Consider the following 25,723-nt stretch of genomic DNA (forward strand, 5'->3'; position numbering starts at 1 on the left):
CAGTGCATCCCTACAGATTATATATACCCCCCCCTAATGTGATTACCTGGGACTGCCGCACAAATATCCCATGATTCTCCTCACACGTGAAGTATCTCCTCCCCTGCACGGTGCCATCGTTCTTTCCCTTTGAGTCGTCCAGAATGACTCCCACCCATTTGCCTGTGGCGAAGAGAGTGGCCCCCACATAAGCCACCGTCCCCCGGTATCCTTTGCCGATCACCTCCACTCGGGAGCCCACTTTCAGAGGCTTGCCCGTGGCCTCCACACTCATTCTGGCGCTGGAGCTCGGGGTCTGGGAAATGAAAGAATGTAAGCTCTTCAGCCTGGATACACTATGCACCCCTAAATTAGTGTCATGTTACCACCAGGGCACCCCTTGATATTAGCAGAATCCTGATAAGCACGATTTGTCATTGTGCAGCTTCTTTCACTGAAGCAGCAGATACATTAGCTTCAAGGAAGGGCCGGATGCCCTAGAAGTCTACTGAATTTAACTGGTAATGTGTGGGGCCATCGGCCTGTTAGGTAAAGTTAATCCCCTCTCTGGTAAAATTGTATCTGATATAATGGCTATAATTTACGATTGAACAATCGCCCCAGTGATGGCATCGAGTCAATGAGACTTATAGACGGGAAAGGTGTTCACTACTACTGGGAGCATCACAGTGATGGAGTTTGGACTGAATTGTGCTCGTGACATGAGGTGTAATAGTGACACAAAGATGTTTAGTTAAGCAACAGGGAGGTGTGATTAGACTTTTTACCTATACTATGGAGATTATATCAATTTGGGGCCCATATCACTGGGATAGAGAATGGGAATAGTAAATTACACTCAGATGTTTTTGGGGTTTAAAGTGTTAGTACAGATTATCAGCTTTTTTTTGCATATATTGATGAATTGTCACATGAAGTAAACAAGACGAATTTGAAGTGATTCTAGGTGGTATGTGTCAACACTTATGGATCCATTTATTTTAACAGTGCATAACTATGTGCCCAGTAAGGCAGAATTAGTAGCTAAGGGGTTAGTACTTGGGACCCGTAATAATAATACAGAGTGATCGTATGTGCGGTAGGTGGGAGTTAAGTGATAAATTAGGGATATAGCACAAAGATACTAAGTAACGCTAAGCTATTCATTAAGGGTTAAACTAAAGAGGCTGAATGGGATCATCTGTACTGGATCTGTAGTAACCAGGGTGGAACATGGGGAGTAGCCGACTTCATGACTGGTAGTGTTGAACTATAAGTCACCTACTCAGAGAATGACACATGAACAACAATGGTTTTATAGTTTATGTGAGGCGTTACAATACTGTTAAAAATGCTATTTTTTGTCTCTTGTTTTAACTTTTGGACATTCATTGACGGATTGAATAAATGTGGAGATTCAGTTTATTAATGGGTGTGTATTTGAAATTGATAGGTGTATATGTTGTATATTTTAAATGGTCGCTTTAGTATAACATCATTGATTAGGGGGCTGTTTTTCCTCCATTAAGTGGAATTAAAGCATATACTTTGTAGATTTGGCACTTTGAGAAAGGCCTTGGGTTTGGCCAAAATGTCAGTTTTAGTTCTGCAATAAAATATTGTTTTTTCAGTTTTAAGCCCTGTGAGTGCGGAGATTATTTGAGGATTCTGCACCCAGGCATAATAATGGCTATTTTTTTTATATATATATATATATATATATATTACTTGGCAGGACATTCATGAGATGCAGACTGCACTGCTTTCTAAGAAGCCATGCATACAGCTGAGTGTCCATGCACAATGTATCTGGGGGGGGGGCAAAACCCTAATATAAATGTACGTACGTATATATATATATATATATATATATATATACACACACACTGCAGCTTCTCCCCTACTGCCCCCTGATGGCACAGCTCATTTAATTCCTCACCTCCTTTGCTGTTCCCCCACCAAGGGAAGATCTCCATGATACTGGTCTGGTTGGCCCCCCAAACTCCTTTGCCTCCATCCCTTGCACTCGCTCACTAGTCCAGTAACAAAAGTGTCTGTGTGAGGTATCCCATGTCATTAATTAGCTTTAATTAGCACATGTTAGACTAATGAGAGCAAGCTTCTGATTGGTTGTGCTCTGATGCAGCGAAACGACTCACAGTTGGGGTGAATTCACCAAACTAAGGCAACTAATCAGAAATGAGCTCTTATTGGTCATCTGCAGTGTGAGTTATGAAAGCCAGGCTGTGATTGGTTGCTGTGTGTATGACTAGTCTGGGTAAATCTACATTAGTTAGTGAGTTCCCACACTGCCTCCCTGGGATTTTCTTTTTCAATTGAAGTTCCCATTGCAGTGGCATAGCTGATGGGTAGACGGTAGGTATATAGTTACTCATATGATATATTTTGTATTATTTATACTCAGCCTGTGCATTAAACAATATGGAGGTCCCTGTCCGGTGGAGCTTACAGTCACTGTGGGAGTGTATATGAGTGAGGATAATACATTAAATACAGCAATTCACTGACATTCATGTGCCAGTGTTCTATTATACCCATAGGGGTGATCCTGGGGGGTAGGTGTATGAAATAGGGGATCATTATAATACATGGGAGTTATGAGATAAAACAACTGGTAGGCGTATTCCATTATTATAATAGGGGGCTGTGGTAATTGGGGGTATAAGGAGAATCCCTCTTATAAATCACCCCTATCATCCGGCCTCTTGTACCATTGCCTGTTCTACTCTCCGCTTTTCTATTACTCTCCCCTCCTTTATTTTCCTTGGTTTTGCCCTTTTCTCCCCTCAGTTATAATCATGCAGCTGATGGTGTTGTGGGGCTTGTGATTATTCCGTATAGCTGAATGTTATAATGGGGCACTGTTGTTACACAGGGGTGGCTATGAGAAGCCATATTGTGCTGGAGGCTTGAGTGCTGGTATTGATGTGGGAGGCAGGACCAATATAATAATTGCAGCTGATAAGCACAGGGAGCTCATTAATCTGCATGAAGATGGGGGGGATATGAGGGGACACTAATGTTACTGATCAGGAGGGACTGGCACTTTGCAGGAGGAGCCCAGTATAATACATGTGGGTAATTCAGTTCTGGTGTAGGTTATAAGGATGTATGTAAGTAGGCTGTGCTGTGGGTGACTAAGTGTATGGGGAACTCTATAATCCGCCCTGTGGTTATAGGGGGGCCCCCTCTACAATGCATGGGGGTGACTGACGATATCAGCAGGACCCTATTAAGATGAATGAAGAGGGGGCATGAGACTGTATGGGAGATACCAATGTATATAGGTGGGTGAGTATATTATATTAAGATGAGGAGACTGTATGGGAGATACCAGTGTATATAGGGGGGTGAGTATATTTAGATGAGGAGACTGTATGGGAGATACCAGTGTATATAGGGGGGTGAGTATTTTAAGATGAAGAGACTGTTTGGGAGATACCAGTGTATATAATATTAATATGAAGAGACTGTTTGGGAGATACCAGTGTATATAGGGGGGTGAGTATATTAAGATGAGGAGACTGTATGGGAGATACCAGTGAATATAGGGGGGGGGGGTGAGTATATTAAGATTAAGAGACTGTATGGGAGATACCAGTGTATATAGGGGGTGAGTATATTAAGATGAGGAGACTGTATGGGAGATACCAGTGTATATAGGGGGGTCAGTATATTAAGATGAGGAGACTGTATGGGAGATACCAGTGTATATAGGGGGTGAGTATATTAAGATGAGGAGACTGTATGGGAGATACCAGTGTATATAGGGGGTGAGTATATTAAGATGAAGAGACTGTATGGGAGATACCAGTGTATATAGGGGGGTGAGTATATTGTATTAAGATGAAGAGACTGTATGGGAGATACCAGTGTATATAGGGGGGTGAGTATTTTAAGATGAAGAGACTGTATGGGAGATACCAGTGTATATAGGGGGTGAGTATCTTAAGATGAAGAGACTGTATGGGAGATACCAGTGTATATAGGGGGGTGAGTATTTTAAGATGAAGAGACTGTTTGGGAGATACCAGTGTATATAGAGGGGCGAGTATATTATATTAAGATGAAGAGACTGTATGGGAGATACCAGTCTATATAGGGGGTGAGTATATTAAGATGAGGAGACTGTATGGGAGATACCAATGTTTATAGTGGGGAGTGTAATAAGATGAAGAGACTGTATGGGAGATACCAGTGTATATAGGGGGGTGAGTATTTTAAGATGAAGAGACTGTATGGGAGATACCAGTGTATATAGGGGGGTGAGTATTTTAAGATGAAGAGACTGTATGGGTGATACCAGTGTATATAGGGGGGTTAGTATTTTAAGATGAAGAGACTGTATGGGAGATACCAGTGTATATAGGGGGTGAGTATATTAAGATGAGGAGACTGTATGGGAGATACCAGTGTATATAGGGGGTGAGTATATTAAGATGAAGAGACTGTATGGGAGATACCAGTGTATATAGGGGGGTGAGTATATTGTATTAAGATGAAGAGACTGTATGGGAGATACCAGTGTATATAGGGGGTGAGTATATTAAGATGAGGAGACTGTATGGGAGATACCAGTGTATATAGGGGGGTGAGTATTTTAAGATGAAGAGACTGTATGGGAGATACCAGTGTATATAGGGGGGTGAGTATTTTAAGATGAAGAGACTGTTTGGGAGATACCAGTGTATATAGAGGGGCGAGTATATTATATTAAGATGAAGAGACTGTATGGGAGATACCAGTCTATATAGGGGGTGAGTATATTAAGATGAGGAGACTGTATGGGAGATACCAGTGTATATAGGGGGTGAGTATATTAAGATGAGGAGACTGTATGGGAGATACCAGTGTATATAGGGGGTGAGTATATTAAGATGAAGAGACTGTATGGGAGATACCAGTGTATATAGGGGGGTGAGTATATTAAGATGAAGAGACTGTATGGGAGATACCAGTGTATATAGGGGGGTGAGTATTTTAAGATGAAGAGACTGTTTGGGAGATACCAGTGTATATAGAGGGGCGAGTATATTATATTAAGATGAAGAGACTGTATGGGAGATACCAGTCTATATAGGGGGTGAGTATATTAAGATGAGGAGACTGTATGGGAGATACCAATGTTTATAGTGGGGAGTGTAATAAGATGAAGAGACTGTATGGGAGATACCAGTGTATATAGGGGGGTGAGTATTTTAAGATGAAGAGACTGTATGGGAGATACCAGTGTATATAGGGGGGTGAGTATTTTAAGATGAAGAGACTGTTTGGGAGATACCAGTGTATATAGAGGGGCGAGTATATTATATTAAGATGAGGAGACTGTATGGGAGATACCAATGTTTATAGTGGGGAGTGTAATAAGATGAAGAGACTGTATGGGAGATACCAGTGTATATAGGGGGGTGAGTATTTTAAGATGAAGAGACTGTATTGGAGATACCAGTGTATATAGAGGGGTGGGTTATGATTATATAAGACATGTGGGTGAGGGGGGCAGGAGGTGTCGGTGAGTAGGTAAAGGTTAATGAGGGGGGAGGTGTGAGGGAAAGTCTGAGGGATGAATAAATAAGGAGCAGCTATTGGTGGTAGTTCAGGGCGCTCCCTTTATGCCGGATCAGTGTTCCCCTATGTGCGGGCAGCAGTCCCATAAACTGAACTCGGGGCCCCTTCCCAACTACGCCCGGTACCAACACTCACCCCACACACTAATCCGTCGCTTCTGCTTTCAGACCGAGGCGCGCCCGAGTCACATACACTCAGCTACCGGTGACAGCAGCGCGTCTCAAGCCTCGCCCGGACACTAGAGAATTCACCAATCAGAACACAGGATTCGCACCGAGGCTCAGAACGCAGCTGGCTACACATGCGCAGTGAGAAAATGTGTTGTTGTGAAGCGTCGCTCCTGCCTAAAAGGAACACTGTGCGTATGAGCCCCTGCTTGTGCGTGTTCTCTCTCTCCAGCTCAATGCGGCCTCTAAATAAAGCGGATACCGAGACCAGGCAGACCCTGTAGCGGCTGTTGCTCTGAAACTCGCTTATTGATCTGCACAATTTCCCTCACTCCCACCATGCATTGCGTGCTGTGTGCGCTCACCAACTGAACTGCTTATGTCCCATGCGGCTCCCCGTCCAGCTGCTGATTTAACATCAACACAAGTGCAGGGTAACAACATGTATGGCTAGAGCTGCTGTGTGTCAGACTCACTGGTCTGTAACTGCACGTACTGTACTTGCTGACCCCCTGCTACAACCATACAAACCTGCCTATATGTGACATTCTGACTCACTAATGCCCATGGGCGAGGGCTCTGTCAGCTCATAGGAACTATTTGCAATGTCTCCCTGACTGATTCTTAACAACAGCTTCTACAGTAACAAATGTCTGTTCCCAGTTCTACAGCCTGTATTGTGCTGAATTCCCCAACCTGTGCCCCCCACACACAGCAAATACAAACCCGCTGGAGTCTGTGCTGCTCTCCTCCCATGGGCCATCACTCGCCATTTCCTACCCGCTCCTGCCCTGCTAATGCTTTGGGTGAATCATAAGGTTATTTACCCTTTAAGCAGCAGCAGCCGCTCTAATTCTTGCTCTGAGCAACAGTCGGCTCAGTGGGTTATTGATCTGGGTCTGTTTATTGCCTCCAATTTATTATTCCCTCTATGGGCCAGTTATTGGCTGTGAAATACTCCTGGGCACCGACTGGGGAACTGCCAGAATGTTCCCTCGTTGCACAGACCTCTAATTTATAGTTATTGAGGTTTCCTACTGGCAACATCCACCCACTTACCCTTCAACTGAATTTCCCATTTAAATCTTAATCTTAAACATATTGGTGGGAGCTGCCATAGCACCATCTCCTCTGTGCAGGACATTCCCAGGCTGTCGTTATACATAGGGATGAGATCTGAGGCGTTGCCTAGGCTCAAGCAATCTGTATTGAAGTGGAAGGACTGCTGTTACATTACTGTGTATGGGAAATGTCTTCCTGACAAGCCAAGTGGCAGCTCCTACATAAGGACATAATTTGGTTACTGTGTTAGTGATACAGGATTCATGTGAGTAAGTGGCCACTGATCAGTCAGTCCTCCTAGTATCCATGACTGATAAATACAGATAATTATTACCCTATCTCTTCCCATTGGCCTCCTGTTGTTTGAGTAAAAACCAAACAAGGATCTGCCATTCTAAATAACAAAAACTATCTAGATTTTTATTTTCAGGATACCATAAAAGTATGACAGCATAGGTATTCCCCTGTACTAAGCACAATTCAGCAGGAACAGTCTCCTAAGTTTGCTCATAGTCTGTACAGAGAGATCCCATAAAACTATGGCAGCATAGGTATTCCCTGTACTAAGCACAATTCAGCAGGAACAGTCCCTAAGTTTGCTCATAGTCTGTACAGAGAGATCCCATAAAAACTATGGGCAGCATAGGTATTCCCTGTACTAAGCACAATTCAGCAGGAACAGTCCCTAAGTTTGGCTCATAGTCTGTCACAGAGAGATCCCATAAAACTATGGCAGCATAGGTATTCCCTGTACTAAGCACAATTCAGCAGGAAACAGTCCCTAAGTTTGCTCATAGTCTGTACAGAGAGATCCATAAAACTATGCAGCATAGGTATTCCCTGTACTAAGCACAATTCAGCAGGAACAGTCCCCTAAGTTTGCTCATAGTCTGTACAGAGAGATCCCATAAAACTATGGCAGCATAGGTATTCCCTGTACTAAGCAACAATTCAGCAGGAACAGTCCCTAAGTTTGCTCATAGTCTGTACAGAGAGATCCCATAAAACTATGGCAGCATAGGTATTCCCTGTACTAAGCACAATTCAGCAGGAACAGTCCCCTAAGTTTGCTCATAGTCTGTACAGAGATCCCATAAAACTATGGCAGCATAGGTATTCCCTGTACTAAACACAATTCAGCAGGAACAGCCCCTAAGTTTGGTCATAGTCTGTACAGAGAGATCCCATAAAACTATGGCAGCATAGGTATTCCCTGTACTAAGCACAATTCAGCAGGAACAGTCCCTAAGTTTGCTCATAGTCTGTACAGAGACATCCCATAAAACTATGGCAGCATAGGTATTCCCTGTACTAAGCACAATTCAGCAGGAACAGTCCCCTAAGTTTGCTCATAGTCTGTACAGAGAGATCCCATAAAACTATGGCAGCATAGGTATTCCCTGTACTAAACACAATTCAGCAGGAACAGCCCCTAAGTTTGGTCATAGTCTGTACAGAGAGATCCCATAAAAGTATGACAGCAAAAGTATTCTCCTGTACTAAGCACAATTCAGCAGGAACATTCCCTAAATTTGCTCATAGTCTGTACAGAGAGATCCCATAAAACTATGGCAGCATAGGTATTCCCCTGTACTAAGAACAATTCAGCAGGAACATTCCCTAAGTTTGCTCATAGTCTGTACAGAGAGATCCCATAAAACTATGGCAGCTTAGGTATTCCCTGTACTAAGCACAATTCAGCAGGAACATTCCCTAAGTTTGCTCATAGTCTGTACAGAGAGATCCCATAAAACTATGGCAGCATAGGTATTCCCCTGTACTAAGCACAATTCAGCAGGAACAGTCCCCTAAGCTTCTCATAGTCTGTATAGAGAGATACCAAAAACCTATGGCAGCATAGGTATTCACCTGTACTCAGCACAATTCAGCAGGAACAGTCCCCTAAGTTTGCTCATAGTCTGTACAGAGAGATCCCATAAAACTATGGCAGCATAGGTATTCCCTGTACTAAGCACAATTCAGCAGGAACAGTCCCTAAGTTTGCTCATAGTCTGTACAGAGAGATCCCATAAAACTATGACAGCATAGGTATTCCCCTGTACTAAGCACAATTCAGCAGGAACAGTCCGTAAGTTTGCTCATAGTCTGTACAGAGAGATCCCATAAAACTATGGCAGCATAGGTATTCCCTGTACTAAGCACAATTCAGCAGGAACAGTTCCCTAAGTTTTCTCATAGTCTGTACAGAGAGATCCCATAAAACTATGGCAGCATAGGTATTCCCCTGTACTAAGCACAATTCAGCAGGAACAGTTCCCTAAGTTTGCTCATAGTCTGTACAGAGAGATCCCATAAAACTATGGCAGCATAGGTATTCCTCTGTACTAAGCACAATTCAGCAGGAACAGCCCCTAAGTTTGCTCATAGTCTGTACAGAGAGATCCCATAAAACTATGGCAGCATAGGTATTCCTCTGTACTAAGCACAATTCAGCAGGAACAGCCATGTAAGATCTGTTAGTGCCCTGTGTCACACCCAGTACAGTAGGTTAAAGGGTAAGTGTATGTACTAGTGGTACATAGGTCTATGCAAGTCAGGGTGCTGGGAGTTGTATAACAGCTGGAGGGACCCAGATGTACAGGACATACCAATGTGCTGATGTGACTACAAATGTCTATTTTGTTTCTCCTGCTGTTCCTGCTGTATTCTGGTACCCGAGATGGAAAAGCATTTTGTCTGCACTTGAGACATTGAATTTCCTCAGAGAAGCCCCCACCCCTCCTCCTTGCTTCCTTTCTTCCTTTGTTACCATGGCAACTATTTCCCCTTTATCCGAAGCCTCCCAATTCACGCATAGCCCATTTGTAGTGATGTGTCCCGGTGAGTCTTTCTCTGGGTTATTTCCCTGAAAAACGGTCTGCCCTCTATTTCCCTTAGTGTTCCCCCGGCCCTTTAATTCTGCCAAGCTCCAACTGCCACCCTAAATCTATAATAAAGTACCCGACCCACACCCACTGAATCCTGCCAATCACCTGTATGTGTATCTCTTACCCTCTTGTCTCCAGCCCCTAAATAGTCTTTTATGTGATTTGGGGTGAGTGCTTATTTGTGCCCTGGGTACCCCTGGAACTATAGCAGGGTGACACCCCAATGTTTCTATATATCTGTAACCTTGTTATGAGCTAAGGGGGCTCAGTCTGAAGGTCAGTTAGGGGGAGATTTGGGGTGAGTGATTATTTGTACCCTGGGTACCCCTGGAACTATAGCAGGGTGACTGTTACCCCAATGTTTCTATATATCTGTAACCTTGTTATGAGCTAAGGGGGCCCAGCCTGAAGGCCAGTTAGGGGGAGATTTGGGGTGAGTGATTATTTGTACCCTGGGTACCCCTGGAACTATAGCAGGGTGACTATTACCCCAATGTTTCTATATATCTGTAACCTTGTTATGAGCTAAGGGGCCCAGTCTGAAGGTCAGTTAGGGGGAGATTTGGGGTGAGTGATTATTTGTACCCTGGGTACCCCTGGAACTATAGCAGGGTGACACCCCAATGTTTCTATATATCTGTAACCTTGTTATGAGCTAAGGGGCCCAGTCTGAAGGTCAGTTAGGGGGAGATTTGGGGTGAGTGTTTATTTGTACCCTGGGTACCCCTGGAACTATAGCAGGGTGACACCCCAATGTTTCTATATATCTGTAACCTTGTTATGAGCTAAGGGGGCCCAGTCTGAAGGTCAGGGGGAGATTTGGGGTGAGTGATTATTTGTACCCTGGGTACCCCTGGAACTATAGCAGGGTGACTATTACCCCAATGTTTCTATATATCTGTAACCTTGTTATGAGCTAAGGGGCCCAGTCTGAAGGTCAGTTAGGGGGAGATTTGGGGTGAGTGATTATTTGTACCCTGGGTACCCCTGGAACTATAGCAGGGTGACACCCCAATGTTTCTATATATCTGTAACCTTGTTATGAGCTAAGGGGCCCAGTCTGAAGGTCAGTTAGGGGGAGATTTGGGGTGAGTGTTTATTTGTACCCTGGGTACCCCTGGAACTATAGCAGGGTGACACCCCAATGTTTCTATATATCTGTAACCTTGTTATGAGCTAAGGGGGCCCAGTCTGAAGGTCAGTTAGGGGGAGATTTGGGGTGAGTGTTTATTTGTTCCCTGGGTACCCCTGGAACTATAGCAGCGTAACCTGATCAGAGTATTATGACTCACTGAAACCTGTATTTTATAAAATAAATATATACCCCTTACTGTAAAATACAAGGATATTGGATGTCACTATGACTCTATGACCTGTATAAAGCTACTTGTCCTTGTGATTATGTGGAACCCATCAGTTCTTTAGAATATCCTTATTTACAATAGGGGGACACACTATTCACTATATATGGACCCAGTACAAACTGTATTGGTGATGTCACTCAGCTGGTTGCCTGGTTACTGGAGATTTGTTTTTTGCTTATTGCTGGAAAATAACTGCTCTCTGATAGGCTGCATGAAATGTGATTAACCAGTAGGGAAGGCAAGTTGGCTATTGGTGTTCCCTAATTGGAGGCGGTAGAAATGAAGGGCCAATCAGGAGAGAGTTGTGTATCAGAGATTTCTGCCAACGTGGCTAGTGGCACAATGCCTGTGACATGGGCAAATCAAGGCTCTGGTGCCAGAGGACTCACAGGGCACAAATCAACCTGAAAAGCACAAACATTCTCTGCATTTGTCTCTCCCACATACAATAACCATGTCACTGCCAGACCTGGGATATGTTAACCCTTTCCTGTCAGTGCTAGACTCTACTGGCACTATTGATGTTGCTTGCACCCTAAGGGTTTAACTGTTTCCAACCCAAGGTCCCTTATGGTCTTTCCTCCTATTTGTAATTAAATAGAAGAATATTGGCCTAAACTAAAGTCTTGCATGAAAAAGTGCATTAACTGAGGGATGAAAACATAATTTTATAGGTCCCTAGTAAGGCCTCACCTTGAGTAAAGCATATAAATGAGTAATGGGTCACTACTACTACTACTACTCTCTCTACTATACCTGTTATCCCACAGTCACACTCCCTTCCCAGAGACTATTATCCCACTGTTACTATAGGCACCATCTCTCCCTACTATACCTGCTATCCCACAGTCACACTCCCTTCCCAGAGACTATTATCCCACTGTTACTATAGGCACCATCTCTCCCTACTATACCTGCTATCCCACAGTCACACTCCCTTCCCAGAGACCTATTATCCACTGTTACTATAGACACCATCTCTCCCTACTATACCTGCTATCCCACAGTCCACACTCCCTTCCCAGAGACTATTATCCCACTGTTACTATAACAAGCCATCTCTCCCCTACTATAGCCTGCTATCCCACAGGACACTCCTTCCCAGAGACTATTATCCACTGTTACTATAGGCACCATCCTCTCCCTACTATACCTGCTATCCCACAGTCACACTCCTTCCCAGAGACTATTATAGCACTGTTACTATAGACAACCATCATCTCCCTAACTATACCCTGCTATCCACTAGTCACCCTGCCCGTTCCCAGAGACTATTATCCACTGTTCACTATAGGACACCATCTCTCCCATACTATAGCCGGTGCTATCCCCACAGTGCACACCCTCCTGCCCAGAGAACTAGTTTCCACTGTACTATACGGGGCACCATCTCTCTCCTACTATACCTGCTATCCACAGTCAAAGCCCCTTCCCAAGAGACTATTATCTCACTGTTACTAGGCCCACGCATCTCTCTCCCTACTATACCTGCTATCCCAGGCAGTCACACCCTTCCCAGGACTATTATCCACTGTTTACTATAGGCACCATCTTCCTCCCTACTATACCTGCCTATCCACATCACACTCCCTTCCCAGAGACTATTATCCACTGTTACTATAGGCACCATCTCTTCCCTACTATACCTGCTATCCCACAGTCACACTCCCTTCCCAGAGACTATTATCCACTGTTACTATAGCACCCATCTCTCCCTACTATACCTGCTATCCACAGTCACACTCCCTTCCCCAGAGACTATTTATCCACTGTTACTATAGGCACATCTCTCCCTACTATACCTGCTATCCCACAGTCACACTCCCTTCCCAGAGACTATTATCCCACTGTTACTATAGGCACCATCTCTCCCTACTATACCCTGCTATCCCACAGTTCACACTCCTTCCCAGAGACTATTATCCACTGTTAACTATAGACAACCATCTCTCCCTACTATAACCTGCTATCCCACAGTCACACTCCTTCCCAGAGACTATTATCCACTGTTACTATAGACACCATCTCTCCTACTATACGCCTGCTATCCCAGCAGTCACCGTAGTCCAGAGACTATTATCCCACTATGACACCATCTCTCCCTACTATACCTGCTATCCCACAGTCACACTCCCTTCCCAGAGAACTATTATCGGCACTGTTACTATAGGACCATCTCTCCTACTATAAACCTGCTATCGCACAGTCACAACTCCCTTCCCAGAGACTATTAATCCACTGTTACTATAGACACCATCTCTCCTACTATACACTCTATCCCACGCACTACTCCTTCCCACTCAGTGTTGAACGATCCCACACTTTAGATCTCACGTCTCACCTTCCCAGAGACTATTATCCCACTGTTACTACACATGCTCTCCCTACTCCATCACAGTCCACTCCCTTCCAGAGACTATTATCCACTGTTACTATACCCCACCATCTCTCCCTACTATACCTGCTATCCCACAGTCACACTCCCTTCCCAGAGACTATTATCGACTGTTACTATAGTCACATCTCTCCCTACTATACCTGCTATCCCACAGTCACACTCCCTTCCCAGAGACTATTATCCACTGTTACTATAGACACCATCTCTCCCTACTATACCTGCTATCCCACAGTCACACTCCCTTCCCAGAGACTATTATCCACTGTTACTATAGGACACCATCTCTCCCTACTATACCTGCTATCCCACAGTCACACTCCCTTCCCAGAGACTATTATCCACTGTTACTATAGACACATCTCTCACTACTATACCTGCTATCCCACAGTCACACTCCCTTCCCAGAGACTATTATCCCACTGTTACTATAGGCACCATCTCTCCCTACTATACCTGCTATCCCACAGTCACACTCCCTTCCCAGAGACTATTATCCACTGTTACTATAGGCACCATCTCTCCCTACTATACCTGCTATCCCACAGTCACACTCCCTTCCCAGAGACTATTATCCACTGTTACTATAGACACCATCTCTCCCTACTATACCTGCTATCCCACAGTCACACTCCCTTCCCAGAGACTATTATCCACTGTTACTATAGGCACCATCTCTCCCTACTATACCTGCTATCCCACAGTCACACTCCCTTCCCAGAGACTATTATCCACTGTTACTATAGACACCATCTCTCCCTACTATACCTGCTATCCCACAGTCACACTCCCTTCCCAGAGACTATTATCCACTGTTACTATAGACACCATCTCTCACTACTACACCTGCTATACATACAGAATATATAACAGGGAGTCCATTACTATTAGTACTGTCTCTATTGGATTCTGTCACAGGTTTGTATCGGGGTATCCGGGCCTCAGAAGGAGTGAATAACTTTGGCTAGTGTATTGTACATTGGGGCACGGCTCATGAAAGGAAAGGCCACTGGGGCAGATAAAGTCACAGTCAGCACGGCCTGACCTCAAACTGGGTTTTGCTCGAATGGACTGAGCTTTATTATAGACTGGCTCCCCTTAACCCTTTCAGTACTGTGCCCGTGCCGATGGGCCCTCATTCACCCATACAGTGTGTCAGTATCTTTATAGACTGGTCCTCTATTAAAAGGCAAGGTCTCTGCTTCAGCTGTATTAGCCTCTTGAATTGGCACGGCCTGTTATGGGTTAAATATGGCTGCATTGAATGGCCGTGCCAATTCAAGAGGCTAATACAGCTGAAGCCGAGACCTTACAATGTGCATTGCATATACCCATGTTACACCCCTTTTGTAGCACCCCCCAAACTGTAGGTTCCTAAGCTATAGCGCGGCCTCCAGAAGGGGTCCCTAAGCACTAGATTATAGGGGTGCCTAAAGCAGAGGTTTGTGGGGCCTGGTCTGTAATGTACAAAGGAAGAGATTTGGGGTGAAATGCTAAATAAGAACTGTAACAGGGTGACTGGTGCCCCAATATTTTGGTATATCCATATGGAAAGGGATGAGTGACGAAATGTTGGGGGACATAGAGGAACCCCCTGACCCAGCTACTGGGCACAATTAACCCTTCCAGTGCTCGACATCACCCATTGCATCACTCAGGCCCATATTAACCCTCTCAGTGCCAGGAAGCCTAGGGGATCATGTTGAAGCCAACCCTAGAGCTCGGATTCTGTAGGCGCTGGCAAGGAACTTTAACTGCGCAGAACAAGGAATCTATAAACTTTCATTCCCGGGGTGGGGGCTGACAAGAGGTCAGATGTGTGGCCCTATCTGCACAACTGGCTCCCCATTTTTTCTTGGCATTACAGGGGGTTAATTCCCTGGCATCAGCGCTGGGGACAGAGAACAGGAGCAACTGCCACCAGTAATCCCTATACAACAGCTTCCCCATTATGTGGTGCCAGGATCCCCCCCCCCCTCACACAGGATGGACTTACCCGGCTGTAGGTGTGCCGCTTACTCTGGGCCATGCTGATGGGATTCCTCTTTATTCTTATAGATTTCTCTCCACATTCAATGGCTTTGGCATGGCTGCCCCTGGCATAGGAGGAACCTGTCTTGCCTTCACATCATATTCATCCAGTCTTGGGCTTCCCACCGCTGCCCCCACAAAGCCCAGATATTCGGCTGATGCCCAGTGGCTACCAGAGAGAATGCCCAGTGGCTACCAGAGAGGATGCCCAGTGGCTACCAGAGAGGATGCCCAGTGGCTACCAGAGAGGATGCCCAGTGCAGACAGTCTGTTCCCAGTGCAGCATCACAGTCTCAGGCTGCCAGCGCTGCAGGGTCCTAGTGCTAGACACTTGCTGGAGCCAACTCACAGCTCGCAGCCCTGGGGGATCATAGACCAACTCCAGATTATGATTTACTATGATCCTGAATGCCCATAGCTTTCTATTGTCTAAACCATCTGTTATAAGTAACATTATAGAAGAAACAGACCCTTTCTGAACGCAGTAAATGAAGGAATTTGTTGTTTCAACTGTATGTTCAGATGATCATATCTTTATTCTATACAGGCTGAAAGCAAGTGTCCCCTACAAGCCCAGCGTAACCCCCACGTCACATACACACAGGCAGCATTTAGCACCAAAATAAAAAACATAATATAAAATGCAGAGCACAGGGCAAGAAGGAAAGATCAGAAAAAGGAGGGGGTTCAGGTGCTACAGTCAGTGAACTGTCACTGTGTATTTGCAATAAGCTTGTACATGTCCTATAGGGGAAATATGTCATTTATATAGTAAGTAGGTTCCGTATACACTTTCTCTTATGTACATAATATTCTGCTGAGTAACACATCGGTATATATGTGAGTCAGACATGATTGCTCTGAAGAACTGAAGAGCTTCGGTTGGATTTAACTGTATATCGCCCATTTGTTTCTTCCTTTCACACTGCTCTATGGCACATGTTCCCACTCCCAGGCAGTATTGTTTTATTGTCTAACTCTCTGTAGTACCAACATGCAATATGGACTTATAGAGCAGAGCTTTACTCCTAGGAACACTGGGTAGCTTATATATGTGTCTTCAGCTTTATTCTAGAAATAATTAAAAAAAAAAAAATTGTAATCCAAACGATCATTCTTCCAAGTAGAAGTCTTCACTTCAATTTATTATTATCACTAGGGATTAGCTGGTTATTTGTCCAGTTGCCACTTATCATTATGATGGTCTGTTAGAAGAATCTCGTAGTTTGAGACTGTAAATATCATTTATACCATTGTTGTGAAGTGAGGAGGATTATACAGAGTTGGACTGTTGGTTTCTCTAGGCTGCTATGTCTGCTCATCAGACTTGTATTAATGACTGCTGTATTTTATATCTTATATTTTATATATAATGACTGCTAGATTTTATATATTTTTATATATAATGACTGCTAGATTTTATATATTTTTATATATAATGACTGCTAGATTTTTATATATTTTTATATATAATGACTGCTAGATTTTATATATTTTTATATATGACTGCTAGATTTTATATATTTTTATATATAATGACTGCTAGATTTTATATATTTTTATATATAATGACTGCTAGATTTTATATATTTTTATATATAATGACTGCTAGATTTTATATATTTTTATATATAATGACTGCTATATTTTATATATAATGACTGCTAGATTTTATATATTTTTATATATAATGACTGCTAGATTTTATATATTTTTATATATAATGACTGCTAGATTTTATATATCATGTTTATTGTGAGTGTCAGGTAAGTGACAGCAGCCCAGTCACATGTATCAGTGACAGCCGATAATATGTATATGAAATGTATAGAATGTGTGTATTCTCTGGGTCGGACTGGGCTGGCGGGACACCGGGAAATAACCTGGTGGGCCCCCGGCTCTTGTGGACTCCACCGGCCCAGATCCCACATCTGAGGGTTTCTTCAAGCCACAACCTCCCCTTTTTGGTGAAGCGGTGACAGAGCAGGAGGGGGGCTCTGGGGGGCTCTGGGACAGCAGCACCGGTGGACCCCAGGCTCCCCAGTCCGACCTGTGTATGTTTGTAGATTGTCAGCTATTTTGGGCAGGGCCTTCTCTTCCTTGTATAGGTTGTTTTCTGTATATAATCTGTATGTACAGTGTATACAAACATTTATCTATGGAATATGTTGTATGTTTATAGATACGTGTTAATAGTAATAATGTGTGGGGGGTGTGAGAGGGTGAGTGGGTAAGGCAGGTGAGGGAGTGGGTAAGACAGGAGTGCAACATCTCATGAGGGCAAATTTAGTAAAGGGCAAATTTTCGCCATGGAAGGCTCCGCATCACTTAAGGTAACTTTGCTAACGTTAATTTACAGGGAATACGCTTATTTATCGAAAGTTCTGACTGTACAAGGTCCCCTTTGTTTAATGAGTTTCAGGAGTGTTAGTGGTTCAGGCCCCTGGTTGGTCAGGTCGATGTCTGTACAGACTACAGTGAGGATAAAGCCTTTCATAGAGGGGTCTTTACCTTGAGGAATCTGTGCTACCCACCCCCTCTGATTGCATTCATTCCAGTTTTTCTATAAATAAGCAAACATACAGTAGTTTATAGCAGGGGTCCCCACTCTTTTTCATCCGTGAGCAACATTCAGAAAGAGTTGGGGAGCACCACAAGCATGAAACAAGTTCCTAGGTGGTGCCAAATAAGGGCTGTGATTGGCTATTGGTAGCCCCTATGAGGACTGGCAGACTACAGGAGACTCTGTTTGGCAGTACATCTGGTTTTTATACAACCAAAACTTGCCTCCAAGCCTGGAACTCAAAAATAAGCCCCTGCTTTGAGGCCACTGGGAGCAACATCCAAGGGGTTGGAGAGCAACATGTTACTCACGAGCTACTGTTTGGGCACCAATGGTTTATAAGAATGCACCAAATCCACTATTTTGGATTCGGACGAACCCCCAAATACTTTGCGAAAGATTGGCTGAATACAGAACCGAATCTGAATCCTAAAACTGCATATGCAAATTAGAGATGGGAAGGGGATAACATTTTTTACTTTTTCTGACGAAAAGTCACGTGGTTTCCCTCCCCACCCCTAATTTGCATATGCAATCCGAATCCTGCTGAAAAACCCCGAACCCCAAACCGAATCCTGGATTCCATGCATCCCTTATAGTTTATTTGAGGTAGAAAACTCAGCCTTTGATAAATAACCCATGTAGCTCAGGCTCACAATAGTTTTATTTTCCTCCAACTATATCAGCTCTGTATGTCTGGCTGCCAACCTTCTATACTGATTATGCTCAGTAATTGCAGTTAATGGAAAACTATACCCTTCAAACAATGTAGGGCTCTATAAAAAGATATTGAATAAAACAGCTCATATGTAAAACCCGCTTCATGTAAATAAACCATTTTCATAATATACTTTTCTAGTAGTATGTGCCATTGGGTAATCCTAAATAGAAAATTGCCATTTTAAAAAATAAGGCCTGCCCCCCTGAGATCCTAGGGTCACATGAGCCAATTAACAGTTACAGTTAGAGCTGCAGTATTTCTGGTCAGGTGATCTCTTCCTGTTACAGTTAGAGCTGCAGTATTTCTGGTCAGGTGATCTCCTCCTGTTACAGTTAGAGCTGCAGTATTTCTGGTCAGGTGATCTCTTCCTGTTACAGTTAGAGCTGCAGTATTTCTGGTCAGGTGATCTCTTCCTGTTACAGTTAGAGCTGCAGTATTTCTGGTCAGGTGATCTCTTCCTGATACAGTTAGAGCTGCAGTATTTCTGGTCAGGTGATCTCTTCCTGTTAGTTAGAGCTGCAGTATTTCTGGTCAGGTGATCTCTTCCTGTTAGTTAGAGCTGCAGTATTCCTGGTCAGGTGATCTCTTCCTGATACAGTTAGAGCTGCAGTATTTCTGGTCAGGCGATCTCTTCCTGTTACAGTTAGAGCTGCAGTATTTCTGGTCAGGTGATCTCTTCCTGTTTCAGTTAGAGCTGCAGTATTTTTGGTCAGGTGATCTCTTCCTGTTAGAGCTGCAGTATTCCTGGTCAGGTGATCTCTTCCTGTTACAGTTAGAGCTGCAGTATTCCTGGTCAGGTGATCTCTTCCTGTTACAGTTAGAGCTGCTGTATTTCTGGTCAGCTGATCTCTTCCTGTTACAGTTAGAGCTGCAGTATTTCTGGTCAAGTGATATCTTCCTGTTACAGTTAGAGCTGCAGTATTTCTGGTCAGGTGATCTCTTCCTGTTACAGTTAGAGCTGCAGTATTCCTGGTCAGGTGATCTCTTCCTGTTACAGTTAGAGCTGCTGTATTTCTGGTCAGCTGATCTCTTCCTGTTACAGTTAGAGCTGCAGTATTTCTGGTCAGGTGATCTCTTCCTGTTACAGTTAGAGCTGCAGTATTTCTGGTCAGGTGATCTCTTCCTGTTACAGTTAGAGCTGCAGTATTTCTGGTCAGGTGATCTCTTCCTGTTACAGTTAGAGCTGCAGTATTTCTGGTCAGGTGATTTCTTCCTGTTACAGTTAGAGCTGCAGTATTTCTGGTCAGGTGATCTCTTCCTGATACAGTTAGAGCTGCAGTATTTCTGGTCAGGTGATCTCTTCCTGTTACAGTTAGAGCTGCAGTATTTCTGATGTAAAAGGACAATATTTACTTAAATATATATTCCAGTTTGGTAAGATTCTTTAATATTTCACTTAATATAATATAAAGAATCGGTTGCTTAATTATTTTTGGGGGTAAAGTTTTCTGTTAAAGCTGTACTCCCCATACCATTTGTTGTTTGAACTAAAGCACCCAGTGTCAATGTTCCCTCTAAGCTGTGCACTCGTATTACAGCTCTTTTACTATTTGTCTAGCCGGTTCTTTCTTAGAGCCAGTTTTACACACCCACATAGAATGTAAGCTCTACGGGCAGGGACCTCCTCCTACTGTCTTTTATCACATGACACTTATATATTGTATTTCACCAACAAGATTGTCAGTTCCAATGTGGCCAGACTTCGTTAATTCAATTAACAATTTCCAATGCAGTACTGCCCTCAAGGGGCCTACTCCAGAAGTACATGACACTTAAGGCAATAGTTACAATAGTATTAGTATAAACATTGTTTCAAATTTTGCATACCTGTTGTTACAATCAATCAGTTTATTCAATGTTGCCACTGTACATTTCAGTGGCAACATTGAATAAACTGATTGATACTGCATTGGAAATTGTTAATTGAATTAACGAAGTCTGGCCACATTGTGGAACTGACAATCTTGTTGGTGGTTTTCTTGTGTTTAAATGTTGGGTTATGGGGATATGTACACTGTGAACACTGGCACCTGAGGAAGGATCAGATAGATCAGAAACATGTAGTGCTACCAAATAAAGAATCACTTGATTGATGATACTGGTTCTCCAGAGTGGTGATTTGGATTTATGAAGATAAGGAGAAGTGGCGGCTCCTATACTCTGTTGGAGGAACCTAATACAATAAGGATAAAAAGAGGACCTTTACCTACACCTGATCTAACAACTAGGAATAGTTCACACAATAATTTTTTGTTCTCACAGCCAAGAAAAAAAATTAAAGGCATCAGTGCTTAGGGTCACTTCTGCAGCAGATAAAAATCAGGATGGATGAAAAAAATTACAAATCTGAAAAAAATGTGATTGCTGCCCTCCAAAAACAACCAAAGGATTTTTTCCACACATTCTGGATTTCAAGTGAATTGTTCCATAGTTCCATTGTTAAAGGGATACTGTCATGGGAAAACATGTTTTTTTTCAAAATGCCTCAGTTAATAGTGCTACTCCAGCAAAATTCTGCACTGAAATCCATTTCTCAAAAAAGCCAACAGATTTTTTTTATATTCAATTTTAAAATCTGACATCGGGCTAGACATATTGTCTATTTCCCAGCTGCCCCCAGTCATGTGTCTTGTGCAAGCACTTTAGGATGGAACCACTTTCTGACAGGCAGTTATTTCTCCTACTCAATGTAACTGAATGTGTCTCAGTGGGACTTCGGGCGACTTTGGAAAATGAACCGCAGCGTGTGATTAGTGCCGGCGTTTTTTTTGTTTTTTTTTTTTCATTTTAGCCGGCGCAGGAACAGGGAAGGCGCAAAAACAAGGCGATTAGTCACTAGGTGACCAAATCTCCCCAACGCCCTGTGTGAACCTTTAGGCTGCTGGGGGAAAGGGAGGGGGTGATATTACTCCAACTTGCAGTAAAGAGTGACTGAAGTTTATCAGAGCACAAGTCACATGACTGGGGGCAGCTGGGAAACTGACAATATGTCTAGCCCCATGTCAAATTCCAAAACGAAGTATAAAAAAATCTGTTTGCTCTTTTGAGAAATTGATTTCAGTGCAGAATTCTGCTGGAGCAGCACTAATAATGGATGCATTTGAAAAAAAAAACATGTTTTCCCATGACAGTATCCCTATAAGTTGGGTTGAAAAACGTCCAAGTGCCAATCAGACTCAAGAGGAGAAGCCTTCCTGGTCCCAGAGAAGCCCAGACTTTTATTTCGCTTTGGGTACTACTACTATGATCTGGCTATACTTGTGAGTAGAGAAACGGTTGTTTTGTGGTGATTTTTAACATTTATTAAAGCAATATTGTACTATATTTGCTCTATATCTTTGTTTTACTACTTGGTGGATGACTGGAGGGAACTTAAAAGGCAAAGGACCAACATTATTATATGCATCAGGGGGAATCGAGGAATATCAGTGGTGGATCTTCTGCAATATAGCTCTCAGGCACTATTTTAAACACTCTGTGGCTCTATGGGCTTCATTACTTTTCTTAATTGACATTACTACTCTATGGGGCACATTTACTAAGGTTGAGTGAAGGATTTGAAATAAAAAAAACTTCGAATTTGTTTTTTTTGTTTTTTTGGGGTACTTCGACCATCGAATAGGCTACTACGACCTTCGACTACGACTTTGATTGGAACTAAAAATCGTTCGACTATTCGACCATTCGATAGTCGAAGGACTGTCTCTTTAAAAAAAAAAACTTTGACTACCTACTTTACCACTTTAAACCTACCGAGCTACAATGTTAGCCTATGGGGACCTTCCCCATCAGTTTGCTAAGGTTTTTTTGATCGAAGAAAAATCCTTCGATCGATTAAAATCCTTCGAATCTTTCGATTTTTCCTTCGATCGTAGGATTTGCGTTAAATCCTTCAAATTCGAATTCGTAGGATTTTACCTCGAGGGTCGAATTCGAGGGTTTATTAACCCTCAATATTCGACCCTTGGTAAACGTGCCCCTAAATGTGCGCTTCCTTTTGCATTCTATTATTAGATTTCCCTGGTGTGAATGGTGATATCCAAGGAAGCAGCCCCTCCATCCTTTTTTTTTTTTAGTATAAAATGATACCTCCTTCTATCTAATTTTCTATCAAGGTTATATGCACCTCTGAGATCAAGTTTAGTATCAATGGTAGCATTTTTTACCTGATCAAACGGTTCAGAGATTAGCGGAAGGGGATAGCGTTTTTTGATCGTGATTTTGTTAAGGCCTCGATAATGAATACATGGGCGAAGGCCCCCATCCTTTTTGCCCACAAAAAAGAACCCAGCACCTGCAGGGGAATCAGAGGGTCTAATGAAAAACCTCTTTCAAGAATTTCTTTAATATAATCGTTCATAACTTGAGCCCCAGGCAAGGAAAGAGGATATGTTCTCTCTCTAGGAGGAGTAGACCCTGGGATCAGATCAACAAGGCAGTCGTAGCGCCTATGTGTGGGTAGTGTTTCAGCGGCTTTTTAAGAAAACACATCGGCTAAATCAGCATAAGGTAAACCATCTAAAGAGGCCACCATTTGAGAAGAAATTAAATTAAACAAGAAGCTATACACTTAGATCCCCACTGAATAATTTACCCAATCTATGTGGGGATTGTGTACCTGTAACTTGGATAATCCCAAAATTAGTGGAGAACAAAAAGAACCATCAATAATGTGGAACGATAACTCCTCAAAATGATTATTGTTAGTACACATGGTTAACATCATAGATTTTTGCGTTACCAGACCTGACCCAGATGGGCTCATATCAATTGTCCTAATTCTCATAGGAGGAATAAGGGGAATATTATACCTTACTGTGAAGGCAGCATCTAAGAAATTCCCCACTGCCCCAGAATCCACAAAGGCAGATATTTTAACTGAACCCCCAGACCAGGACAAAATGACAGGAACCAAGATCCTAGAGGTAAATTGGTGAGAGGAAACTTCTCAACCCAAATGGAGCTCTCCTTCTCCATTTAGGCTATGACGTTTCCCGGCCTCTTAGGACAATGGATAAGGAAATGACCTTTATCCCCACAGTAAATACACAGACCCTGGGATCGCCTTCAAGCCTTTTCCTCAGAGGACAGATGAGTGACCCCCAATTGCATGGGTTCCTCCTGCGGAAGAGGTAACGAGAGAGTTGGTGATATGTACCCCTTTCAGCCCACCTTTGCCTCCTATCAATTTGGATGGCTAACCTCATGAGGTCATCCACAGTGGAAGGAGGAAGATCGTTAACCAGACTGTCTTTGATAGTCAGAAAGCCCCACCCAGAATTGGCTACGAAGAGCAGTATTGGTTTCACCCAGACTCAACTGACCAGCGGTGGAATTCCGTACAATACTCATTGCTCTTTTCCCCTGGTGGAGTTTAAGAATCGCGGGATCTGCAGAGGTAGCAGGATCCAGGTCATCGTATAGAATGGCCATGGTACTAAAGAATACCTCTAGGGAAAAACAGGCAGGATCAGAGGGGGTAACCTTAGTGCCCAAACTTGTGGGTCACCTTGTAGTTGGGTCATAATGAACCGTACGTTCTCCTCACCAATAGAAAAGGAGCGATGGAAAAAACTGAAGTACAATTTGCATGCCTCTGGGAAACTACCTTTATTACCCAGGGTAGATGAAGGAGAAGACCGGCAGCAGGTGGTTGTACCACAGGGATAAGTAGTTGCTGAACTGCATCTAGCCTGGTCGAGAGAGTATGTTCACCTGCTCACCTCATAAAAGGCAATTAAATTAAAACCATGCTGGCACACATGGTGTAGTCCATATTAGGGATGCACCGACTCCACTATTTTGGATTTGGCCGAACCCCAGAATCCTTCTCAAAAGATTCGGCCGAATACCGAATCTGAATCCTAATTTGCATATGCAAATTAGGGGTGGGAAGGGGAAACTTTTTTTTACTTCCTTGTTTTGTGACAAAAAGCCAAGTGATTTCCCTCCCCGTCCCTAATTTGCATATGAGGGTTCGGCCAGGCAGAAGGATTCGGCCGAATCCCAAACTGAATCCTGGATTCGGTGCATCCCTAGTCCATATACAAATAAAACTTCTCAGATATGTTTGATCTTAAAGTTTAATCTTGGAGTGAGCCTACAGCAGGTTTTCTACATAATCACCTTACACTCATTACTCCTTGTACTGAATTACTAATCCATAGGGATTTGTCAGAGGAACAAACATGTCTCACCAGACATCCGTGCTTAGCTGTTATTGAAATATTATCCCGACACCACTGTTAACCAGAAATCCAATATTTTTTAACTGGAAATGAAAGGTAGCCATGGATATACAGATAAGTCAATTACAGTTCTCTCAGCACAAGCCTTTATAAAGGATCCAGCCTTCAGCTGATTAGCAGAGGAACGAGGCATTTCCAGGGCATGATACAGACAAATGAAGGAAGCAAGATGAGATGTTTCTCCTCGGCCATGAAGTAGACAAACCAGCATTTTAAGGAGAATATAAAAGGTGGAACCAACTATGATATTAAGTGGAACAGATATTGTGTCTGTAACCATTTATTTCTCCACTCTTTTTGGAAGTGTTGCAAACCTGATCCTTCTCTTGGCCTTTATCAGCAATGCCGTTAAGAAGAAGGTTTTCCAGCCTCTGGACAGGATCATTGTTAACATGGCATTGGTCAACCTCTTGCTCTGTTGCTACAAGGAGATACCTGGGCTCTTGGTGTTTTTACATATTAAAGTGTTTGGTGAGTTGGGATGCAGGATTCTGCTGTATCTATATCATACACTCAGGTTAGTCAGCCTTTGGTCAGTGGCAAACCTAAGCTTTCTTCATCTCATCAAGATAAGGAGACCATGCCATGGCTGGTTCCAATTCATTCACAGACATCAAGGAAAATATGTAAACTGGTTCCTGTGTGGCTGTTGGGGTGTTAGCATCACATTTCATATACCATATCTTCTATACAGTGAGACAGAGCATGTGCACAAT

The 25,723-nt window shown here is 43.2% G+C and overlaps 1 protein-coding gene, 1 long non-coding RNA gene and 1 pseudogene across 10 annotated transcripts in view; 2 read left to right on the forward strand and 1 right to left on the reverse strand.

The window, feature by feature from the left end:
• Positions 1–15,682, reverse strand: part of dctn1.L (dynactin subunit 1 L homeolog) — a 51,194-nt gene extending 35,512 nt beyond the window's left edge. For 4 of the 9 annotated variants that reach the window (XM_041560771.1, XM_041560692.1, XM_041591535.1 and 1 more), the window contains exons 1-2: positions 1,919–2,073; positions 47–295 (exon numbers count right to left, since the gene is read on the reverse strand). In XM_041560771.1, coding sequence (XP_041416705.1) covers positions 47–295; positions 1,919–2,056 — 387 coding nt within the window. In that variant the 5' untranslated portion in view covers positions 2,057–2,073. 9 annotated transcript variants of the gene reach the window in all.
• The window catches only part of LOC108697437, a 33,882-nt gene continuing 10,415 nt past the window's right edge, over positions 2,257–25,723 (forward strand). Inside the window, exons 1-2 of the long non-coding RNA XR_001932430.2 lie at positions 2,257–2,355; positions 5,736–5,926. This is a non-coding gene — a long non-coding RNA (uncharacterized LOC108697437). The remainder of the gene's footprint in view (positions 2,356–5,735; positions 5,927–25,723) is intronic.
• On the forward strand, positions 20,287–20,339 carry LOC121396355 (annotated as a pseudogene).

Source organism: Xenopus laevis, chromosome 1L (assembly GCF_017654675.1).
Source record: "Xenopus laevis strain J_2021 chromosome 1L, Xenopus_laevis_v10.1, whole genome shotgun sequence".
NCBI lineage: Eukaryota > Metazoa > Chordata > Amphibia > Anura > Pipidae > Xenopus > Xenopus laevis.